This window comes from Brienomyrus brachyistius, chromosome 2 (genome assembly GCF_023856365.1).
Source record: "Brienomyrus brachyistius isolate T26 chromosome 2, BBRACH_0.4, whole genome shotgun sequence".
Taxonomy (NCBI): Eukaryota; Metazoa; Chordata; class Actinopteri; order Osteoglossiformes; family Mormyridae; genus Brienomyrus; species Brienomyrus brachyistius.
The window spans coordinates 5,416,627-5,435,222 of NC_064534.1; the positions used below are offsets into that span (position 1 = coordinate 5,416,627).

Below are 18,596 nucleotides of genomic sequence, written 5' to 3' on the forward strand. Positions count from 1 at the left end.
TGCAGCATTTAGCTGTGTAGATCACGTAGCACTTACAGCTTCGGAATGACGGGTTTCTGGTGAAAGTATGTAGAATCAGAAACATCTTTATCTGCTGGACGACTAGAGACAACGAATGTGGTGACTACTGACGACGATATCAGAGGAAAACCAACAACCTGCAAATATCTTCTTTTCAATGGACATTTAATCAACATCGAGGCAAGATGGTCCCTTATTAATTTCAGAAGGAATCGTTAAAATAATAATAAAAAAAAACAGCCAACATTCTGTTTTAACAAAGAAAAAAAACGGTAATAAAAAACTGCAAAGCACAGAATAAACATATTTTGGGCAGAAATTCCCCTTTAAATCACCCAGTATAGAGACTCTTTACATCTGAAAAAATAAACCCTCAAAGAAAGACGTTTCAAACGAGAAACCAAATCAAAAGAATATTAAACACAGAACATGATATCATTATGTGCTCCTGTGTTAATGCCTGTCCTTGGTACAAAAATAGCCTTTATTTACATGTTTTATTAATATATAATGTCAGTAAGGATAGAAAAGTTAACTGAAACTTTACACCTATATATAATTCTGTACAAAGGCTATACTTATGGTGAAAATTGGTTTATGAATAATGAACATCAGAATTCTGTAAACAGGACATAGGATGAAATTCCAGAAAATGCAGCTGATATCTACCATTTCCGAATGGCTCGACCAAAGATACGGTACCAGTCAAAAGTTTGGACACGCCTCCCATCATACCTGCATTGTTACTCAACAGGACAACAACCCAAAGCACACCCCCAAGCATCCTACTAAGGAGAGCGATGGAGTGGCACATCACATGACCTGGTCACCCGAAATAAACCCATTAGACATGGTTTGGGAGGAGTTTGAGCAGAGAATGACGGAGAAGCAGCCAATGAGAGCTCAGCACATGTGGGAGCTCCTTCAGAACAGCTGGGAAAGCACCACAGCCTCATAAAAAAAGCCGTCATCATGGCAAAAAGCAGGTACTTCAAGGAACCTTAATACACGATTTAGCATGTACTTACTTAGTAGATGTAGTAGCAGACAATTGAGAGAGCAGAGGCAGTAGGTCCCTGGAGCTATTCCCATTAAGGGCCTTTCTCAAGAGCAAAACGGTAGAATCACTCTGCCAAGCACAGGATTTGGAGCGTGGGATTTGAACCAGCAACCTTCCGAGTTCCTACCCACAATGGATAATATATATATATATGATATTATTTTAGTTTTGTTGTCCTTATTATTATTATTATAAAACATAGAAAATAGTATAAATAAACCTTCCTTTGAGTAAGTGTGTCAAAATTTTTGACTGGTACAATTTGTTTTTTTTTTTACTTAAAATCACATTCAGGAAGAGAGATAAACTTTTGTTCAACCAACATTGTGAGGATTTCTACTGCACTTTTACAATAATGTGACATTTGCCCCAAATAAAATAGAAACAAAGGCTGGCAGACAATAAAGGTTTTGACAGTTTCTGCTTTACCCTGTACAGCTTGTGGGGACTCCCCGCAACCATAAAAAAAAGATTCCGACAGCTTGAAGTCACACACACACAAACAAACTTTAGCTTCATATACAGTTTTATATCAGTTTATCTTTCAGTTCCTTAACTGGACCTTGTTCTGAACAAAACAACGATAAATTATTTAAGTGGTTCACATTCTGCTCCCATTGATCCCGAATAACAAATGCATCTGAAGAACAGAAGCATAAAAACACACACAACATTCATTTTACATCAGCAGTGTACATTACATGCAGAGCAGTTTCAGTGTGTCAGTGGGGAAACAATGCAGACGACTGGATATATTCTGGAGAACATCAAGGAAGAGCTTATTTTCAGGAGTAGCATCGCACTGGGGCCCTCCCCATCTAACCCAGTGTTTCCAAATCACTGGGTGGGGGGGCGGGGGGGGGGGGGGGGCAAAAACGAGGACCCTCTGTGGGGTACTGGGTTGAGAAATTGATGTAACCACATGAATTTCAGGCCTCCACTAAAACTCATTTCTCATCTCACACCACACCGGTTTGGTTTCATTAATGCATCACAAACCCATCACAGTGCAGCCTGAGATGGCAGAACGGCAACATTTTCAGATATTATTATCAGATTATGAAAAGTAACTTGGTGACCCCAGATGTAAACAAGGCATACGGCATTTAAAGGAAACATCCCACTGAATTACTATTGTGCAATAAATGATCAGAAAATGTGTGTTAAGACAACAACACACGTGGATCTTCATGTCATTTACATCCAATTAAAAATATACATTGCTATTCAGTTATTAAATATATGTCATATAAAGACTATACATATCAAAACATTTTCCAAAATAGAAAAAAAAGTTAGAAAAAGTAATTTGTGCGCGGATATATGCACATATGTCAAAAATGAGAGAAAAAAATACTTCCATATGTTCAAAAAAAGTTCAGTATAAAGAGTAACTCATGTTCCAAATGATTAGTAGAGAGGGATTGTTTGTTTCTGTAAAACAATTTTGTTCATACTCGACATCACGGAATCCTTTATCTTTCCTAACCAATCTAACTCGTAACCGACGCTCAAACTATCAGCAAATAACAACCGTGGAAATAACAGCTGATATGAAGAAGCATGATTTGTGGATCGGTAAGTCCAGGTCAAAATTATAGGCCTGTGATGTATATTTTGATCTAAAAATGATATTATAGTGTCTTAAATATCTAACCTCAAAGTTAAACTGAAACGAAATTTTTTACAAAATAAAAAGGATCCTTATAGTACAAAAATGAGCACCAACATTGCATAAATGGTCCAAAATAAGTAAAGAGGCTTTAACATGCACCCAAAAAGGGCTTAAAGTCACTTTAATGTTTTGTCTCTCAGTCGGATTCCTAGCATCACACTTAGGTTCCCTCATGGGAGTTTTACACAAAACTGTTCTGAGGGCAGAAGGAAGAAAATTCCTGATTCAGAGAGTTAACCAATCAGACTGCAGAGGAGGCAAACCCAAGCAACTATGGGAGGCAAGACCAACCAATCAGATGTCTTGGTCGTGCCTTCTCTAGTTGCTTGGACCCACCTCCTCTACAATCTAATTGGTTCTCTCTTTGACTAATTTTCCCTTCTGCTCGCAGAATATTTTTGTGTAGGTAAAATTTCAGCAAGCTTATTGCTCCTTTAGCATGAAATTGTGTAATTAAACAAAAATGCTTAATGCTTACCTACTTCCTGGTGCTCAGCTACTGTGTATGCAATCAGGAAGCAGTGACAAACCATGCTCATCAGAAATGGCCTGCTGGCTATATTTACTTAAGACTTATTATTTCCAAAGCGAAGCCATATGGGGAGTCAACAGCAGACCTGATGGGAGCCCTGTCAGTGAATCTGTTTGTTTGTGGACATCGTGATAAGCCGTGCATGGAAATCCCACAGACCAGTGTTCAACGCCTCCTGGCTCATGTAATTTCTACCGAGACCATATTCCAGCTCAAGTAATCATAACGAAAACTGACCCTTCTAAAAATAAGAAAAAGTGAATCAGACTAGTCATGTTCTACTGACCTGATCTACATACTAGTACATGAATGTTAAGTTTTTGTGCATCCAGGCAAATAATTACCAGCAAAAATAGGCCCAAGAGGTTAGGCAGGCAGTTTGACACGAGGCGTCTGACCATCATGGGCTAAAAACATTAGGCACAGTGCATCAGAACCAACAACCACCTCAGTTCTCGGTCGACCGTGGCTGATGCCATTGTCCTCAAACGACACCCAGATTCTCCGGCTCTTCGTCATCTTGGTCAGCCAGGTCGTCCATAATCAGGCTGCGCAGCTGTCTGGTGGGGATGGCTGGCTTAAATGACCTGCCTCGGGGCATCGTGAAGGGAAACGCGGAGGAGAGCTGGATGGAAGACTTAGCGCGCGCCACCACCCCCTGGTGGTTGAAGTCTGCCCTGCACGCCCGCCGGTCCAGGTTACCACGCAGATCCTGCACCTCTGCCAACAGGTCGGCGAGCTTCTTCATGATGGTGATGGAGCCGCCGCCAAAGATCTGAGCCTCAGGGATCCAGCGCAGGTACCTCTGGCTCCAGAGGCGCAGGGTGGGTCCCTCGAGGCAGGGCAGAAGCAGCCCGTGGTAGTCCAGGGGCCTGCGCTGCCAGGCCACAAAGAATTCCCTGGTGGACGCCTGGGCGGAGTCCGGCGAGTTCATCCAGCGGCTCAGCCGCTTCACCCTCAGCATCTTCTTCAGGCTGTCGGTCTCGTCCTTCAAGAAGCCTTTCTTGGCAGACGGGGAGAACTTGAAAGCCGAACTGGGCAGGGACTGGTGCCGCTGATGCTAAAGTGAAGAATGGAAGGTTCCAGAATTAACGCTAACTCTGCGGTACGCCGCCCCCCCCCCCCCGTAAGCGTCGGCGAGGGCCTGCTGGAGCTCAAACCAAGCTCATATTGTATATAATATTCAAAAAAATACTTTGATTGTACCCGCTGCAGCTTATAAATGAACCATTTATCCAACCAGGAAGCAATGAAGCTTTATTAGCCAATCACAATCCCCGCTGCCTGTACCTTGGGACGATGCGTTTTCCTTGGAGGCTTGTCCTGCCTGCTCCGTTCTGCGTACAGCGGATTAATGAAGAGATCCTGGGCTCTGCTGTCGAACTGCACAGACCAGTCCCAAACCGTCGGCCAGCTCACTGGGCTCCTCTGTCCCGGCTCCAACGCGGCCTGCCAAGGGAGACGACGGAAAGTCATGCCTGGGCAGCAGGCGGAAGGAGACCGCGCACGGTATCCGATGACCTTAACCAACACGGCTATTTAAAGCGGGCCTGACTAGACCAGAATCATTTACAGCACACACACACACGCCATGCAGACGTACAATCATCCAAGCCAGTCATCCTACCCAACCAATGGCTCTTCACATAAAAATAGCAGGATATTTGCCTTAACAAGCCTAGAGCAACAAGGGCCAATTGCACTCAGCCGCTGAGATTAGCATCTCGTTATATCGCATTTGCTCTTACAGTTCTTGTAATTACTGACCCCAGAACTGGAAGCGTCTGGAGATTAGCCTGTTCCACCCAATATTAGCAGGCATGCTAAACACGCAGCAGACTGGTTAATCTCAGAGGCACTGCGACAGGACAGACAGGGCAGGCAATGGCCTGGGGCCCCGAGCTGCGAGGGGGCCCCCCAGGGGCCGGCTGATTGTAACAACAAATCAGCTTTATTTGTGTTTTCTGCTTTTCACAAAAGGGAAAATAAGGGTCTTGTGCTTATTAAATTCCCTCTGATATCATTAAATTTACACTTCGCAGTAAAGGTAGTAAATTTGACCATGCAGGGGGAGGGGTAGTTGGGGGGGCCCATAGAGTTCTTTGCCTAGGGCCCCCCCCAGGCCCTAAAAATGCCTCTGGTTAAACTTAATCAGTGGGTTTAAATGACAGGGTAACAATGGCTGGTTTTATATCTGTTGAACTGTTCGGAATCGGAAACTGAATTTTGAATATGTACCTACAGAAAGAATCGAGAGTCAGTTGAAAACAAAGAAACAATTGCGGAACGTTTACGGAACCTTGGAGATGGTGGCCATGTGGTGGGGGGAGTTGAAGAGGAAGGTGCTGAAGACGGAGACGTCGACGCTGTCGGAGAGCACCGTCAGGTACGTCTCGGAGAACTGGAAGGCAGGGGGGTACTGCTGCTGAAGCTGCCACACGCACTCCAGAAAGAGCAGGAAGACGGGGGCCTGGGACTGCTGGGGGGGGGAGAGAGAGCCAGAGTCTTACATCCCCTTTTGGGGTCAAGGATCAGCCCAACATTCATACCCTTTCACTGGCTCGTGAGCTGTCGCTTCCACTTCCTCCCTTCCAGTGCCGAGGGACATAAATAGCAACGTAAATAAAAGGGCAGAATATAGTTTTAATAAGAAGGTCCAATCAGAACCGACCCCCGCCAAGGAGGATCGCGTCCAGTTCGGTGAGACGCAGGAAGTACCTGCTATGCATAGAGCTTCACATTAAAACTAGGCTGTGTACAAGCAAAGTCCTGAAAACACAGTGAGGAGAGGGTTAATCGTTTAATCTGCTTCGATTTGCATGCCAAAAAGGAAACGATACTGAATGGGCTGAGATCTCATTTACGATCAGTGGTACAAAGTGGCTGGAAAAAGCACAGTGCAAATCGCTTACGATTATGAACGCCTTCCTTCATTAAGGTGCCAGTCAGTAACACCATTAGCTGCCCTGTGTGTAACACTTAATGCTAAATGGGTTAGGAATCAGCTTCCATATCCAGAAGTGTGTGGGTTCAAATCCCATCGCTGGCAAAGTAATCACAACACCACTGGGCGCTTGAGCAAGGCCCTTGGGCCATCTACTGCAGGGATGCCGAGCGACCCCAAGCTTTCCTCACCTGTACGCCACTTTGGACAAAAGCTTCCGCTAAATAAAAGAATGTAATGTCTGCCGTTTTCTTTTCCCGCCATCACTGTGACACTGTGATCACAGACAATAAATCACAACTGCTTTGGACAAGTGCAGCCACTACTAAGCGAGGAAGCAAGGGCAAGACCATGCAGCTCTCACCCACCTCCTTGTCCTTCTGGCGCAGATGGTTGCAGCGGTCCAGAAAGCGGTGGCCGCCCACGACCCATTCCTTCTGGATCAGGCTCTGGAAGCCACCAAGAGTCCTGTAGTACGGGTCGAACATCAGCTGGACCAGACTGGATATGACGCAGCAGAGGTCCGAACCCTCTTCCTCTGGAGCAGAAGCAAACAGAGTCAACCAGGAGTCACTTCAGCAACGGCACTAAGTCGGTCTTTCAAGGGAACTAAGGCAGCAGGCAGATGTCACTCATCCACAGATCCACCCATCTTCCACAGATCCACCCATCTTCCACAGATCCACCCATCTTCCACAGATCCACCCATCTTCCACAGATCCACCCATCTTCCAAGACTGCTTATCCAGTAGGGGACATGGACACGGGCACCAGGCAAGAGACACCGTCATAGGCGACACACAGGCTATGGAGCAGTTAGATACCAAATCGCCTAACCACGTGTTTCTAAACCGTAGGAGGAAACCGGTGGAATCCCCAGCGAACTCCACACGTGCCGTGCAGGTGTGAGGCAAACTCCCCCATGAATCACCATGATACCCTTATACAGACAGAGAGAGAGCTTTCAGTGTCTTCAAATGACCCATCAACTAAATGGATGCAATAGTATCAGAGCATGAATTAGCAAAATCCACCAAAAAAATGGATGGATTCTTTTTTAGAAGAAATGCACCAGATCTTCCACTGACCCATTATCAGGACATTGGTGTTCTCCTTCTCCAGGCACTCGACCACCTCCACGGCCTTGGCCAGGCACTGCCTACGGGAGAGAAGCCCCAGGGATCAGCGTGCAGATCAGGCAGACCGCGAGCTCGGTCATAAAGGCCTCGGGCCGACCTGATAATGTCCAGCCAGCCAGAGCCCTCCAGCGAGGAGAACCACTTCACGTCGGTCATCCAGAAATCATTAGTATTATCTGCCGGGAAATAAGCCAAAAAAAGAAGACAGTAAGCTGATACACATTCTGCGCTGAAAGGGTCACAAATTAGGTTACGTTTCTGCTCCTGAACAAAAGCGTCCGTGCACTACAAAGACAAGTTATCGGTCTGTTCAGCATCTGCACTTTCCTCTCTGTTTACCGTTTCCTTTGCCCAAGGTACTGTTGTGCAGATTTATTCGTTTTAAGGCATCTTTGCACCGGGCTTCCTGTAAATTTGTAATTTCAACTACGGTTCTTCAGTTTCATGTATATTGTACAGTGAAGAGCTTCTGCTAAGAGTTTGTAACATTATCCTGTACTTCCATGTTTGGCACTGAACCACAAACAATTCTGGTATCTTTGCACTTTTATACTGACAGTAAAGCGCTCCGAGTTTCTGTGTGAAGTTATATATTTGTGGCTAAATATCCCTACAAGATTCCCAAGGTTTGTAATGGTGATGGCTGTCTGGCCTTTACTGTACAGTGGCATCTCACCAAGCAGGAAGAACTGTTTGAACTTGCTGTAGGACTGCTGGATGTCCTGGACGGTCGGGAGAGAGTCGGACAGCTCCTCCGTCTTCACAGAGTACAGGTGAGTCTGCGCCACGGCGTTCAGCATCCTGCAGGAGATTCCGGCAAACGGAGAACAAGCGGAGTGTCAGTATGCTAACCTTCCACTGGGGGCCTACACCTCGCAGGAAGTCCAAAGTATGTGGAGAGAAATTCTCCCAGTTTACCCCTCCCTTGCCCTAGCTGCGGACCCCACCATATCTAGAGGCATCGTTACTGCTCACAGGTCAGTTAATCTGCAGTTATGTTTTCAGCTGCTCAGTGATCATTAAATCTTCAACCCCATTAAAACGGTCTTATTTCCTTGAGACACTCATAATGGCAGGACAGAGTGCGTAATACCCTTCCACGTGGCTTTTGTACAACTGAGAGCTGGCATCTTCTTGCATGAGTGGCAACGAGGCCATTTTGAACAAAGCACATCCACTGTGATGGGACCAGCACCAAATCTGGGGTGGAATTAAAAGAAACACAAACACAGAGCATAAATTAAGTCAATGCTTTCTTCTTAAAAGTGCAGGGCACGGAATAATGAATGCTTAGCATGTTTTAGCTTAGCCTACAATGCTATCAGTTCACGTTCATTCTCTTGTCGCAGGCCCTCATCATCATCATCATCATCATCCTCACACTGCATCATTCACATCATTTGGTACATCTTGAACACAGCTTGACAAGACATTTCCAGACATTTTTCCCTCTTTATGGCAGACAGATGGAGGTCAAAACAACATGAACAACCCTGAAAATACCAACCGGGATCCCTTTCCCATCAAATTTTGTTAAATCCTCCTCGGTAACATGTGTGGGTACAATGAAATACTGCGGCAGCCTGAGGAAGAGAACAACCACAGAAAATATCACCGCAACACATTTAGGTTTTCATCAAAGCAACAATTCCCACCGCATTCATACAGCTGAACATTTCGTCAGCTACACACCTTGGCCACTGACCTTATAAACCCTGACCCTGCTTCTCCAGAACCCAACTAAGCATAACGATGCAAACTCCACAGTTCAGGGTAAAAACGCAGCAGAAGATTCACCAGCTCTCACCATGTTTGCAGTCTTACAATCTACGTTCACATTACTGAAGTTCAAAATCACAGGAGAACCAGGAAACACAGAAATTGTTTAACAAAGGGTTAAACTCAACTGCTTATCAGCTACACACCTGCCTCGCTCAACCTATTATGGTTTATAAGTTATTTATTTTACAATTTTATGTTATACAATACTGCAACACCAATGCCATGGATTTGGCAATCCACCGAACTAAACTTTTTTCCATTTGAAACAATTCTAGATCCAAAGATGTTAAATTCTACATGAATTACCACCAAACAAATCAAGCAAATCTCAAGCAGACATGAAAACGACGAGGTGAGAAGAATCATCAAATGAACTAAAATGCGACTTACTTCGCAGAGACGCTGAAATCGGCATTATTTGGAACCAGCTTACAATTGCCTTTCGTCCGTTTCATCTCCTGGGCCCAGTCCTCCAAGGTGGCAAACATTACAGTCTTTGGTTTCGTTTGGTTCTCTGAAATTAAAAAAAGAAAAATCCTTCCACTTTAATGAATCCTTCTACCTGTCAGGACTTTCACTCGGAAGTAACCGGCAAAGCCAGGAAAAGAGCAGCTCAGTCACGTCTTTGAGCATAACAGGATCCCCAGAAGACAAATAAAAACAACAGAAGGAAGGATCAGCTCATTCTCAGGACCGAACGACATTTCAGAAGCTCAGAGACAGTCAAACTGTCCCCGATCCTTTAACCTGAACTCAGTTTGGCAGATACTTCAGAATCGAAAACAGAAGTGAAAAGCCTATCACAAGTTTTGCCAAGAAATGGCTTTTTAAAACTATTTTTTATTTGCTATTTACAATGCTGATTAGATTAGATAACATTTACTAATCCCAGGGGGATATTCTGTTCAAAAGCAGTATGAAGAAGCTGTGCAACCAATAAGACAAACTTATTTCAAATACAGCAGCTACTCCAACTCATATAAAGAAAAGCAAATACAAACCCTTGTTCAAAAGCGTCTTTTCACCATAGGAGTAGGCAAACACACATTTCAGTGATTTGGGCTCAAGGCAATGGTAGACAATCCCTTGAAAAATCTGTGAGGTGTAAAATAAAATAAAATCTGAATACTTAAAGGACCCCCGACACAACAGCAGGAGTATGAAGTCACGGACGGAGCCGGACGAGATGCGGTCGCTCCGCGAGCGGCTCGGTCTCCTGCCTTTTTGGCGTCCTCCTCTTTGGCGTAAGCCAGGGAAAAGTGGAAGAGCCTCAGATCCCTGCAGCAGACGATGATCTTGGAGGGGTACTTGTTCTTCACAAAGCCGCTTACTATAAGCTTCTTTTTGTCATCGAAGCCTGAGGAAAGGCAGACACAACCGCATATCACTCACCCACCCACTCACTCACTCACTCACTCATCCATCCCTCTATCACTGTCTATCCAGCACAGGGTAATGGTTAACCTGCCCTCTTTACTAGGAAGCACAAAGACCTTATGGTCACAAATAATCACATATCAAATATGTTTATTATCATATACAGTTTTCTGCATGTGCTCTTAATCACTAACGCTACAATAATCCTACACAAGACTGTTCACTCGCAATCAGCTGTACCTCCGTAGATGTGATCGACACACGTCAGAGGAATGTCATTCTCTCCGTACAGCTTATTCTTGAATAGCTGGGTCTGAAATATATAACAAGATTTTGGATTTATCATTACTAACCAGGCTGGGTTAACCAGGCAGAGCCATCGTGAACCATTTCCAGGTGATGGGCTCAGATGTTTAGCTGCCTCCCACAGTCAGCTCCCATCATGCCGCACTGCTCCACGTGCCACCGGCACGTCAATGAAAACCCGTCATCTGGACATCCGACGGCAGAACATTGAAGGAAACGCTGAGCTGGTCAGCCGAGCAGCTTTCAAAACACGAAGGATGAGCTACGGTTTTGCCCGATGGGTAATGAACATGTGATCCAGCTCATCATGAGCTTTGCTATCGTCCGATTTTACCTTCGCTCCAGTTTCGTTCCCCACCTTCACCCCACCATCATGTAAATAAGACGAAGACCTTTCTTGGGGGAACCTGCGTCTGAATGTCAAAGTAACGCTGGAGACACGCGATCGAATCCCAAAGCCAGGGCGCGCGCACACACACACACACACACACACACACACACACACACACACACACACACACACACACACACACACACACACACACACACACACACACACACACACACACAGATTCAAAAAGACTTCTGCAATCTTCTGTCTCCGTAACGTCTCCCATCGCCGATCAGATAAGTTATCCTTCAGCTGAATGCATAACCTATCACCGAAACACATCAAGAATGCAAACCAAAACAGACCCGGCTGCATTTTAATTAAAGGACTTAATAAATGTATTACGAGGACTAGCTACACAAGCCATACTTTAAACTTATCATAGCAACTAAGTAAACTAAATCACCAGTCCTCGTTTATTTTGACCACTTTGGATTGAGGGTTAAAATGGTATTCACGTACATGATGGTCTGGTCTACTTAGCCGTGTCCAAACCACAATTCCGGCCATTGTGTTTGTTCCTTGTCTCCAACTAGTAATAACCAATTTGTGAAATAACTAGTTTGCGCAGAGTAGTTGCTGGTGCGGCTCGGGATCCGGGCTGAATTAATTCGATCACAACAAATCACAATAAGCCTTGCTATCGTCCGATTTTACCTTCTACCCGAAGTGCTCCTGGTGACACTATGGGTAAAGAAAAGAGGACGGCATCAACATCACTAAACTGGCCTTTCGCATCAGATCAGACTGCTTATACTGGATTGAACAGCATATCAGGCACACTGGTGGTTCAGGGGTACTTCAACACATCTGGTGCACTTCTAATACTATTATAAATAAAAAAATGAGCCACTAATTTACCATTTGTGTTCTAACCACGCCTTTCGATGATGGACTCTGGCTCCTTCAGAAAAGAAAAACTTTATATTGCAATTTTTCCGAAGCGTTCTACCCTCCGACGGGCATATTTCTGTAACAAATGCTTTGTTACAGACAGAACACAAGCTAAAAAGACAGAACTGAGGTAAATCGTCCGACTTCACGGCCCCACCGGAAACAGCACATAAGAACCTCACTCTATCGGTCAACGTTAAAGGCACAACGACCACCTCAGGCTCCCGCCCTGCCAAGACGTGACCCACCGCCTCCTCGTCCGAAGGGGCCTCGTCGCTGACGAACGAGACCCGGAAGTTGGTGCAGAGCAGCGTGCCGTAAACCCCCCGCTGGAAGAGATCATCCTTTGTGCTCTTCAGAATGGGCCCCGCGCTGCAGAAGATCACCTCTCCTGAAGACAAGAGAATCACGAGTGGAGCAGTGCCGTAACAAGTGTGGCTAATCGGCAGCGACTTTCCTAAAGGTCAAAGGTCACTTTGGTACCCTATGCAGTGCAAAGCCAAAAAAAATCTAAAATTGTATTTCATATTGGATTGCTACAGTTTTATTTCACATACATTTGAGGCAAGAAGAACTAGCAAGATTTATTTCTAATTAAGAGCTTACCTGGCAACAAGTCAGGATGTTTCTCCTTTCTTGAGCATTCTCTCTCAGTTTGATTTATTTCCTGCACATAAACAAAATAAAAATGCAGAATTTAATAGTTTAGTAAGTGGGACCTGCCTCTTAGCAGACAGGACGTTCAATAGAATAAAATTCTGTAGCTTGAAATGATAGTAATAGTACATCAGTTAGAAAAGGGGAAGACTGATAATGACAAAACTCCACTGTACGCATCAACATTTTGCAGGAAGCCAAGTGCCGCTGGGTAAATATAACAGCAACATCCCTCCATATTCCACTATCCAACGTGGCATCGCAGTGATCCTGTAACCCAGTGGTTCTCAAACTCAGTCCTCGGGCCCCACTGCCCTGCTCGTTTTCCAGCTATCCCTGCCCCACACACTGCTGATTACCTGGATCAGGTGTGTTCGGTCAATCAGAAGCTGAAAGACAGCTGGGACTTGTGTGTGGGGCAGGGATAGCTAAGGAAATAAGCAGAGCAGTGGGTCCCGAGGACTGAGTTTGAGAACCACTGCAGTAACCTATCCCAGTAACCACAGGAGATGAAGCAAGGAAGACCTTGGAGAGTCCATCACAGCAGAAAGCGTGCGCGCGTACGCACACACACACACACACACACACACACACACACACACACACACACACAGTAGGGGAAAATGGAGACCTAACCAGGACTGCGGGATCAAATCAAGGTCTTCGGTGGAAATGCAAAGAACATGCAAAAAACCTACAGTAGCACAGCTCATTGTTAACACTACTGCACACTAACTGTAATAAAGGACAGGCACAGAGTCGGTTTTTATTGCAAAAAGGAGGTTTCGAAAGCATCTCACATCGTGTGCCGAAATTTAAATAAACATCACATCCAACCTGCTACAAGTCATATCATGTTTGGTCTCTCTCACAACTGTAGTCTCTGTAGACGGCATTCATCACATCCATGACGAGGCCAGATTCGCCATCTTTAATGAGCAGCCTAAGATGAAAACAAGCAGCACAATAACGCCGCTGTTTATAAGCTTCAAATCCACTAACATACTGACATACAATCCAAAGTAACCACAGAGCGAGTTTACAGTCACCGACACAAAGCATTACTGCACCGCGGTGGATTCTGAGAGGAGCACGGGGCAAAGTTATTTCTGTCTGCAGCCCCACATTCCATGATGCTTCACACCTCAAATGCAGGCGTGAAACAATCTTCCGCAGCGGAGTAAAGTGCTAATTTAAAACGCACGTAGCGCTGGATGTTTAAAGCACCACATTTCTCAATCCAAACTGCATACTCATTTTGAAATTAGAGTTTATAAACTGACCTTATCGGAATAATATTTTTACTTCTAATAAATGGGACGTTAATGCGATTCAGAACATGATCTCACTGTGTAACCATGCAAGAACAGACACCCTTTATAATCATAAAAAATGCTGAAGAGAGATTGTTTCCAGGCCAATTGCAGCAATGTTTTTTAAGTTAACGAAATTATCAGAAGGCAATAAAAAATGTTGTTATATGCATCATCATCATCATCACCTGCAAAGTCTTGTAAAGCTAATGAAGATGTGACCATTTTTACAGCTGTCTGCTGTAGCTGAAGTACTAACATTACAGTGAACTTAGCGATGCTTCGATTAAAGCGACATCTTGCTTGAAAATACAGGGTTAGCCAGTGCATGGAGCTATTGGAAGTCCAGAGCCTTGCTCAAGGACCCAATAACGAAATCACCCTGGCAACACTGGCATTAGAACCAGTGATCTTCCAAATCAATCAGTGTCATGACTCACTGTTCCTCATATTGCCGGCCATTTCTGCTGGAGTACCGCAGAACGGGCCACCCCCCCCAATCAGCACCATCACATGCAGATCACACGTGGCCCCTTCCCCACACCTGTCTGACCCGTGCGCGTGGCGGTCATGTGACCGACATCCAACGTGTGACAGCTGCAGCATGCGAGTGGCACCCCCTGCAGGAGACCCTGGGAGACGCGTGTGGGGCTGGGGTGTCAAACATTACAGGACTTGGGGAAAGTGTAAGACAGGCATCACTGCTGTCACAAGCTCGCTATGCAACACCAGCAACAAATGAACCCCCCCCCCCCCCCCCCCCCCCCCCCCTTCATGGCCAGGAGACCGGAAAAATATGGAGCCATTCAGATGAAATTTAAAGGAATACATTTAACATAAAACTAAATACAATCACTATTAAATTTAAATGTCAAAGTCATTCAAAGAAAAACAAAAGGAGTATTACTTTACCCAACAGCCATATCCTGAAATTTGTCATAGTGTTTTACAGGTTAAATCCCAACTTGTTAACATAGGAACCCCCCTCCCAAACTGCCTAAAAATGCTTTAACCAGCCAAAACCAGCTGGTAACAGAGAAAATTCCCCAACCTTAACTTCCACTCCAACTACTATGGAGCCACACTTGTCAGACTAATAAAGAAAGACTCAGCAAAACAGATCTACGCCCATCAGTGCCAATGGGCATTTTCTACAGCTGTTCCCTGACAAAAGCAGTTGCCATCAAAAGGGAACAGACCTGATTGAAAAGTGTGGGGAGGGGGTGTCAACAGAAAGGTTTCAAAACGTAAATTCCATGTTAACATCATGACAACTTCTTAGTTCAGACACCCAGCCTTTCAAGCTGGCCACATTTTGCAAGGCTCATTTGCCAGGATCGCTTCCCTTTTTATGCGGCATAATCTGAGGACTCTGCAAAGTAAAACAGTTCAAACCAGCGGATGATCTGTCACTTGCTATTTCTTTAAAACACCGCAGGTCATTTTATTGTGATTTGTCAGCCGCTGCTCTTATTGCCCAGGGCAAACTGGGACTTTCAGAAAGGAATGTACCCAAAATAATGCATCTATGCCAATAACTGACACCACGCAGCCCAGCTTTGCGGAATACAAGGTAAGTAACCGTGGATCACCGGAGCTGCTTGGCAGACGCGTCGCTCCAGTTTCGTTCCCCACCTTCACCCCACCATCCCGTAAATAAGACGAAGACCTTCCTTGGGGGAACCTGCGTCTGAATGTCAAAGTAACGCTGGAGACACGCGATCGAATCCCAAACCAGGGCACACACACACACACACACACACACACACACACACACACACACACACCGATTCAAAAAGACTTCTGCAATCTTCTGTCTCCGTAACGTCTCCCATCGCCGATCAGATAAGTTATGCTTCAGCTGAATGCATAACCTATCACCGAAACACATCAAGAATGCAAACCAAAACAGACCCGGCTGCATTTTAATTAAAGGACTTAATAAATGTATTACGGGGACTACCTACACAAGCCATACTTTAAACTTATCATAGCAACTAAGTAAACTAAATCATCAGTCCTCGTTTCCACTTTGGATTGAGGGTTAAAATGGTATTCACCTACATGATGGTCTGGTCTACTTAGCCGTGTCCAAACCACAATTCCGGCCATTGTGTTTGTTCCTTGTCTCCAACTAGTAATAACCAATTTGTGAAATAACTAGTTTGCGCAGAGTAGTTGCTGGTGCGACTTGGGATCCGGGCTGAATTAACTCGATCACAACAAATCACAATGCCAGCAATGGATTTTACACAAGTCAAGATCGCCTCTTTTCAGTCGAACATGAACCAACCAAGTCAAAAACACCTTTAGACCGAAGACTACATTATTATTACATACCTCTGGAGTTACATAGGAGACAAACGACGGTTTAGCAGGCTTTGCTCCGCTGCCACTCAGAGTGCTTAACATTTCGCCCAAAGTTTACCAAAATCCGGCGCTTTGCGAAAGCGGGGGCAGCCCTGGCAAACACGGGAGCGCGCCGCGGTGACAGCTAACCGCGCCCCTTCCGCAAAACCCGCACCAGCCGCTCGTCCCGGGCCCCAGTACATCTGCACCGGGAACGCGCAGCCATCGGCGCGCCATCCCATTGGCCAGACAAGCCGTCCGTCAAATCGCTGTCGCCGCCTCCGTCCACACAGCCTGGAAAGTTAAGAAAGTGTCTGGGGAGCGCACAGCATGTCTGGCAGGAGGGACGGCGGGATATTTTTAAGCTGATGAAAAAATAACGAAAAAATGAGTTCTAAAAACACGTGGGAAGTGAAGTTTTGTATACTTGAAAAAATCAATACCGCAATAACAGTTTTAAAAACTTGATAATAGTTGTTTTAAAGGTTACAGATGACGATGATAGTAATTGTTAGCTATTTTCGACCACCACCATGCATGTAACGCTCCCTCTGTTTTTATTATTACTGTATTTTGAAAGTGGCCGGACGCACCTTCTGGAGTTGTTTACACAACTCTTAACAGTAAATACCTGAAGTTTCAAAATAATCAGACTATCTGTACTTTAAAATTAGTACTTAAGGGCCTTTTATTGTTTAACCATTTTCCCCGTTGTTCAGGAAATGCTGAATGGAATGTAATTGCACTTAATCTGGAAATAATTTTTAGGCACAAATATAAGTAAAGCTATATATGTAAAGGTGTTTCATTTTCTATTATTCTCATTACTTGTCAGATGTGCAGAACAGCAGTGGGTAAGTTAGAAAACATTAAAGGAATTCAAAGGCAAAGCCTAGTTTCCAACAAGATTTAAACTGGTGCCTCAAACGTCAGCTGTATTTGGGAGGGGGGGGGTAAATTAAATTTTCACTTGTTTATCGTATTTTCACTTCAGTGACAGACGCAGGGTAAAGTGGATCAAATTAAACAGTGAGAGGGTGATGCGTCATAATGGACAGTTATAGGAAACAAATATATTGACACGAGGGTTTCAGCACAAATTCCTAAAAACGTGCTTTATTGGTCCACCGAAAATGCCGTGTTACAACAAAGCAGCACTTCATTGGTCTTAAAATGTGTTCCTTATTTAAGCAAAAACGCAATAGCAGCAGCAGAATGAACCCCCATCCCCTCGATTTAGCTGGTCATGAGCTTCTTGTGATTGCTCTTCAAAGAGTAAATGAAAATAAAGACCAAACTGAAATTAGTGATTGGTGGGTACGTTGTATGGGGAGGGTGTACCAGACCGATGAGGGTTTGATAGTAAGGTTTTTCCCGTGTGTGCATACGATCCAGCCTCGAAGTAGGGAGGATCCCGGCGCCCCATCGCTCCTTTGAACTTGCAGTGTCTCTGCAAAACCGGCCAACACACACGATTCCCATTACAGACCGAACACCCGCTGCACTAACAAAACGGGAAACGCCGCTTTAACTGAAAAGAAGCAGACTAAATAAGCTCCGCGGAGCTGGTTCGTTTTCCCCAGAGACCAGTTTTGTTTAGTCACCCCCCACCGCCCCATGACTCATACATATAAAATGAATACCTGACACGTTACAAATTATATTTAGGGGAACATTCCCACTGTTTTCAGGGTGTAACAGACACGGTGAATATATACAGCCTGTTAAATAGCGAAAAACACTTGAGTCTTTTTTTTTTCCCGAGAGAGACGAGGGAGGTGTTCGTCTTCAAAGCAGGTCCGTCACTGGGAGTCTGCTAACTGGGGGTGTGGGTGGGAGGTGAAATGCTTGCAAAACACATGCAGTGACATCACCTCGGGCTTCCCTTTCCTCCTGTATCCCGACAGGAGCCGAACAGAATAACATCCTGCCTGTTCGCCGGGGAAAGAGAGGAAGTACGTTTCCTACCCTGGATTGCAGAAGGAATAAAATCGGCCAACTGCGATCTGCAGCAGTAACATGGACAACCTACTGAATTTATGCCATAAATTTAATGAATTTATGTCATAAAAGTCCTTCAAAGGACATAAGTGAAAGACAGGTGTTAACCTAAAAAGACAACTTAATCCATTCAAGAGCAAAACATTAAAAAAAAA

The 18,596-nt window shown here is 44.8% G+C and overlaps 1 protein-coding gene across 3 annotated transcripts; it reads right to left on the reverse strand.

Moving 5' to 3' along the window:
* Positions 1–169: 169 nt before the first annotated feature.
* LOC125716477 (myotubularin-related protein 12-like) lies at positions 170–16,602 on the reverse strand. 3 transcript variants are annotated; one of them, XM_048988788.1, is made up of 16 exons: positions 16,432–16,602; positions 12,728–12,788; positions 12,370–12,512; positions 10,771–10,843; positions 10,374–10,510; positions 10,155–10,248; positions 9,544–9,667; positions 8,879–8,954; positions 8,465–8,571; positions 8,048–8,172; positions 7,469–7,547; positions 7,321–7,391; positions 6,601–6,770; positions 5,588–5,767; positions 4,579–4,737; positions 170–4,348 (listed from the first exon to the last, which is right to left on the reverse strand). In XM_048988788.1, exons 1-16 carry the CDS (start codon positions 16,501–16,503, stop codon positions 3,773–3,775), a joined length of 2,247 nt encoding a protein of 748 aa, XP_048844745.1. In that variant the 5' UTR covers positions 16,504–16,602; the 3' UTR covers positions 170–3,772. The 3 variants fall into 3 exon arrangements, with proteins under 3 accessions (XP_048844745.1, XP_048844764.1, XP_048844755.1); XM_048988807.1 differs by lacking the exons at positions 10,771–10,843; positions 12,370–12,512; positions 12,728–12,788; positions 16,432–16,602 and adding exons at positions 10,884–11,194; positions 15,738–15,803; XM_048988798.1 differs by lacking the exons at positions 10,771–10,843; positions 12,370–12,512; positions 12,728–12,788; positions 16,432–16,602 and adding an exon at positions 10,884–12,347.
* Between the last annotated feature and the right edge of the window lie 1,994 nt (positions 16,603–18,596).

Bases quoted from the DNA above. Each gene is read 5' to 3' on its own strand.
- LOC125716477 (XM_048988788.1), bottom strand. From the start codon at position 16,503: ATGTTAAGCACTCTGAGTGGCAGCGGAGCAAAGCCTGCTAAACCGTCG. The intron at 9,668-10,154 runs GTTTGTATTTGC...TTTTAATTTCAG, and splicing joins AAAGACGCTTTTGAACAAGG to AGAACCAAACGAAACCAAAG. The intron at 7,392-7,468 runs GTCGGCCCGAGG...TCTCTCCCGTAG, and splicing joins GGCTGGCTGGACATTATCAG to GCAGTGCCTGGCCAAGGCCG.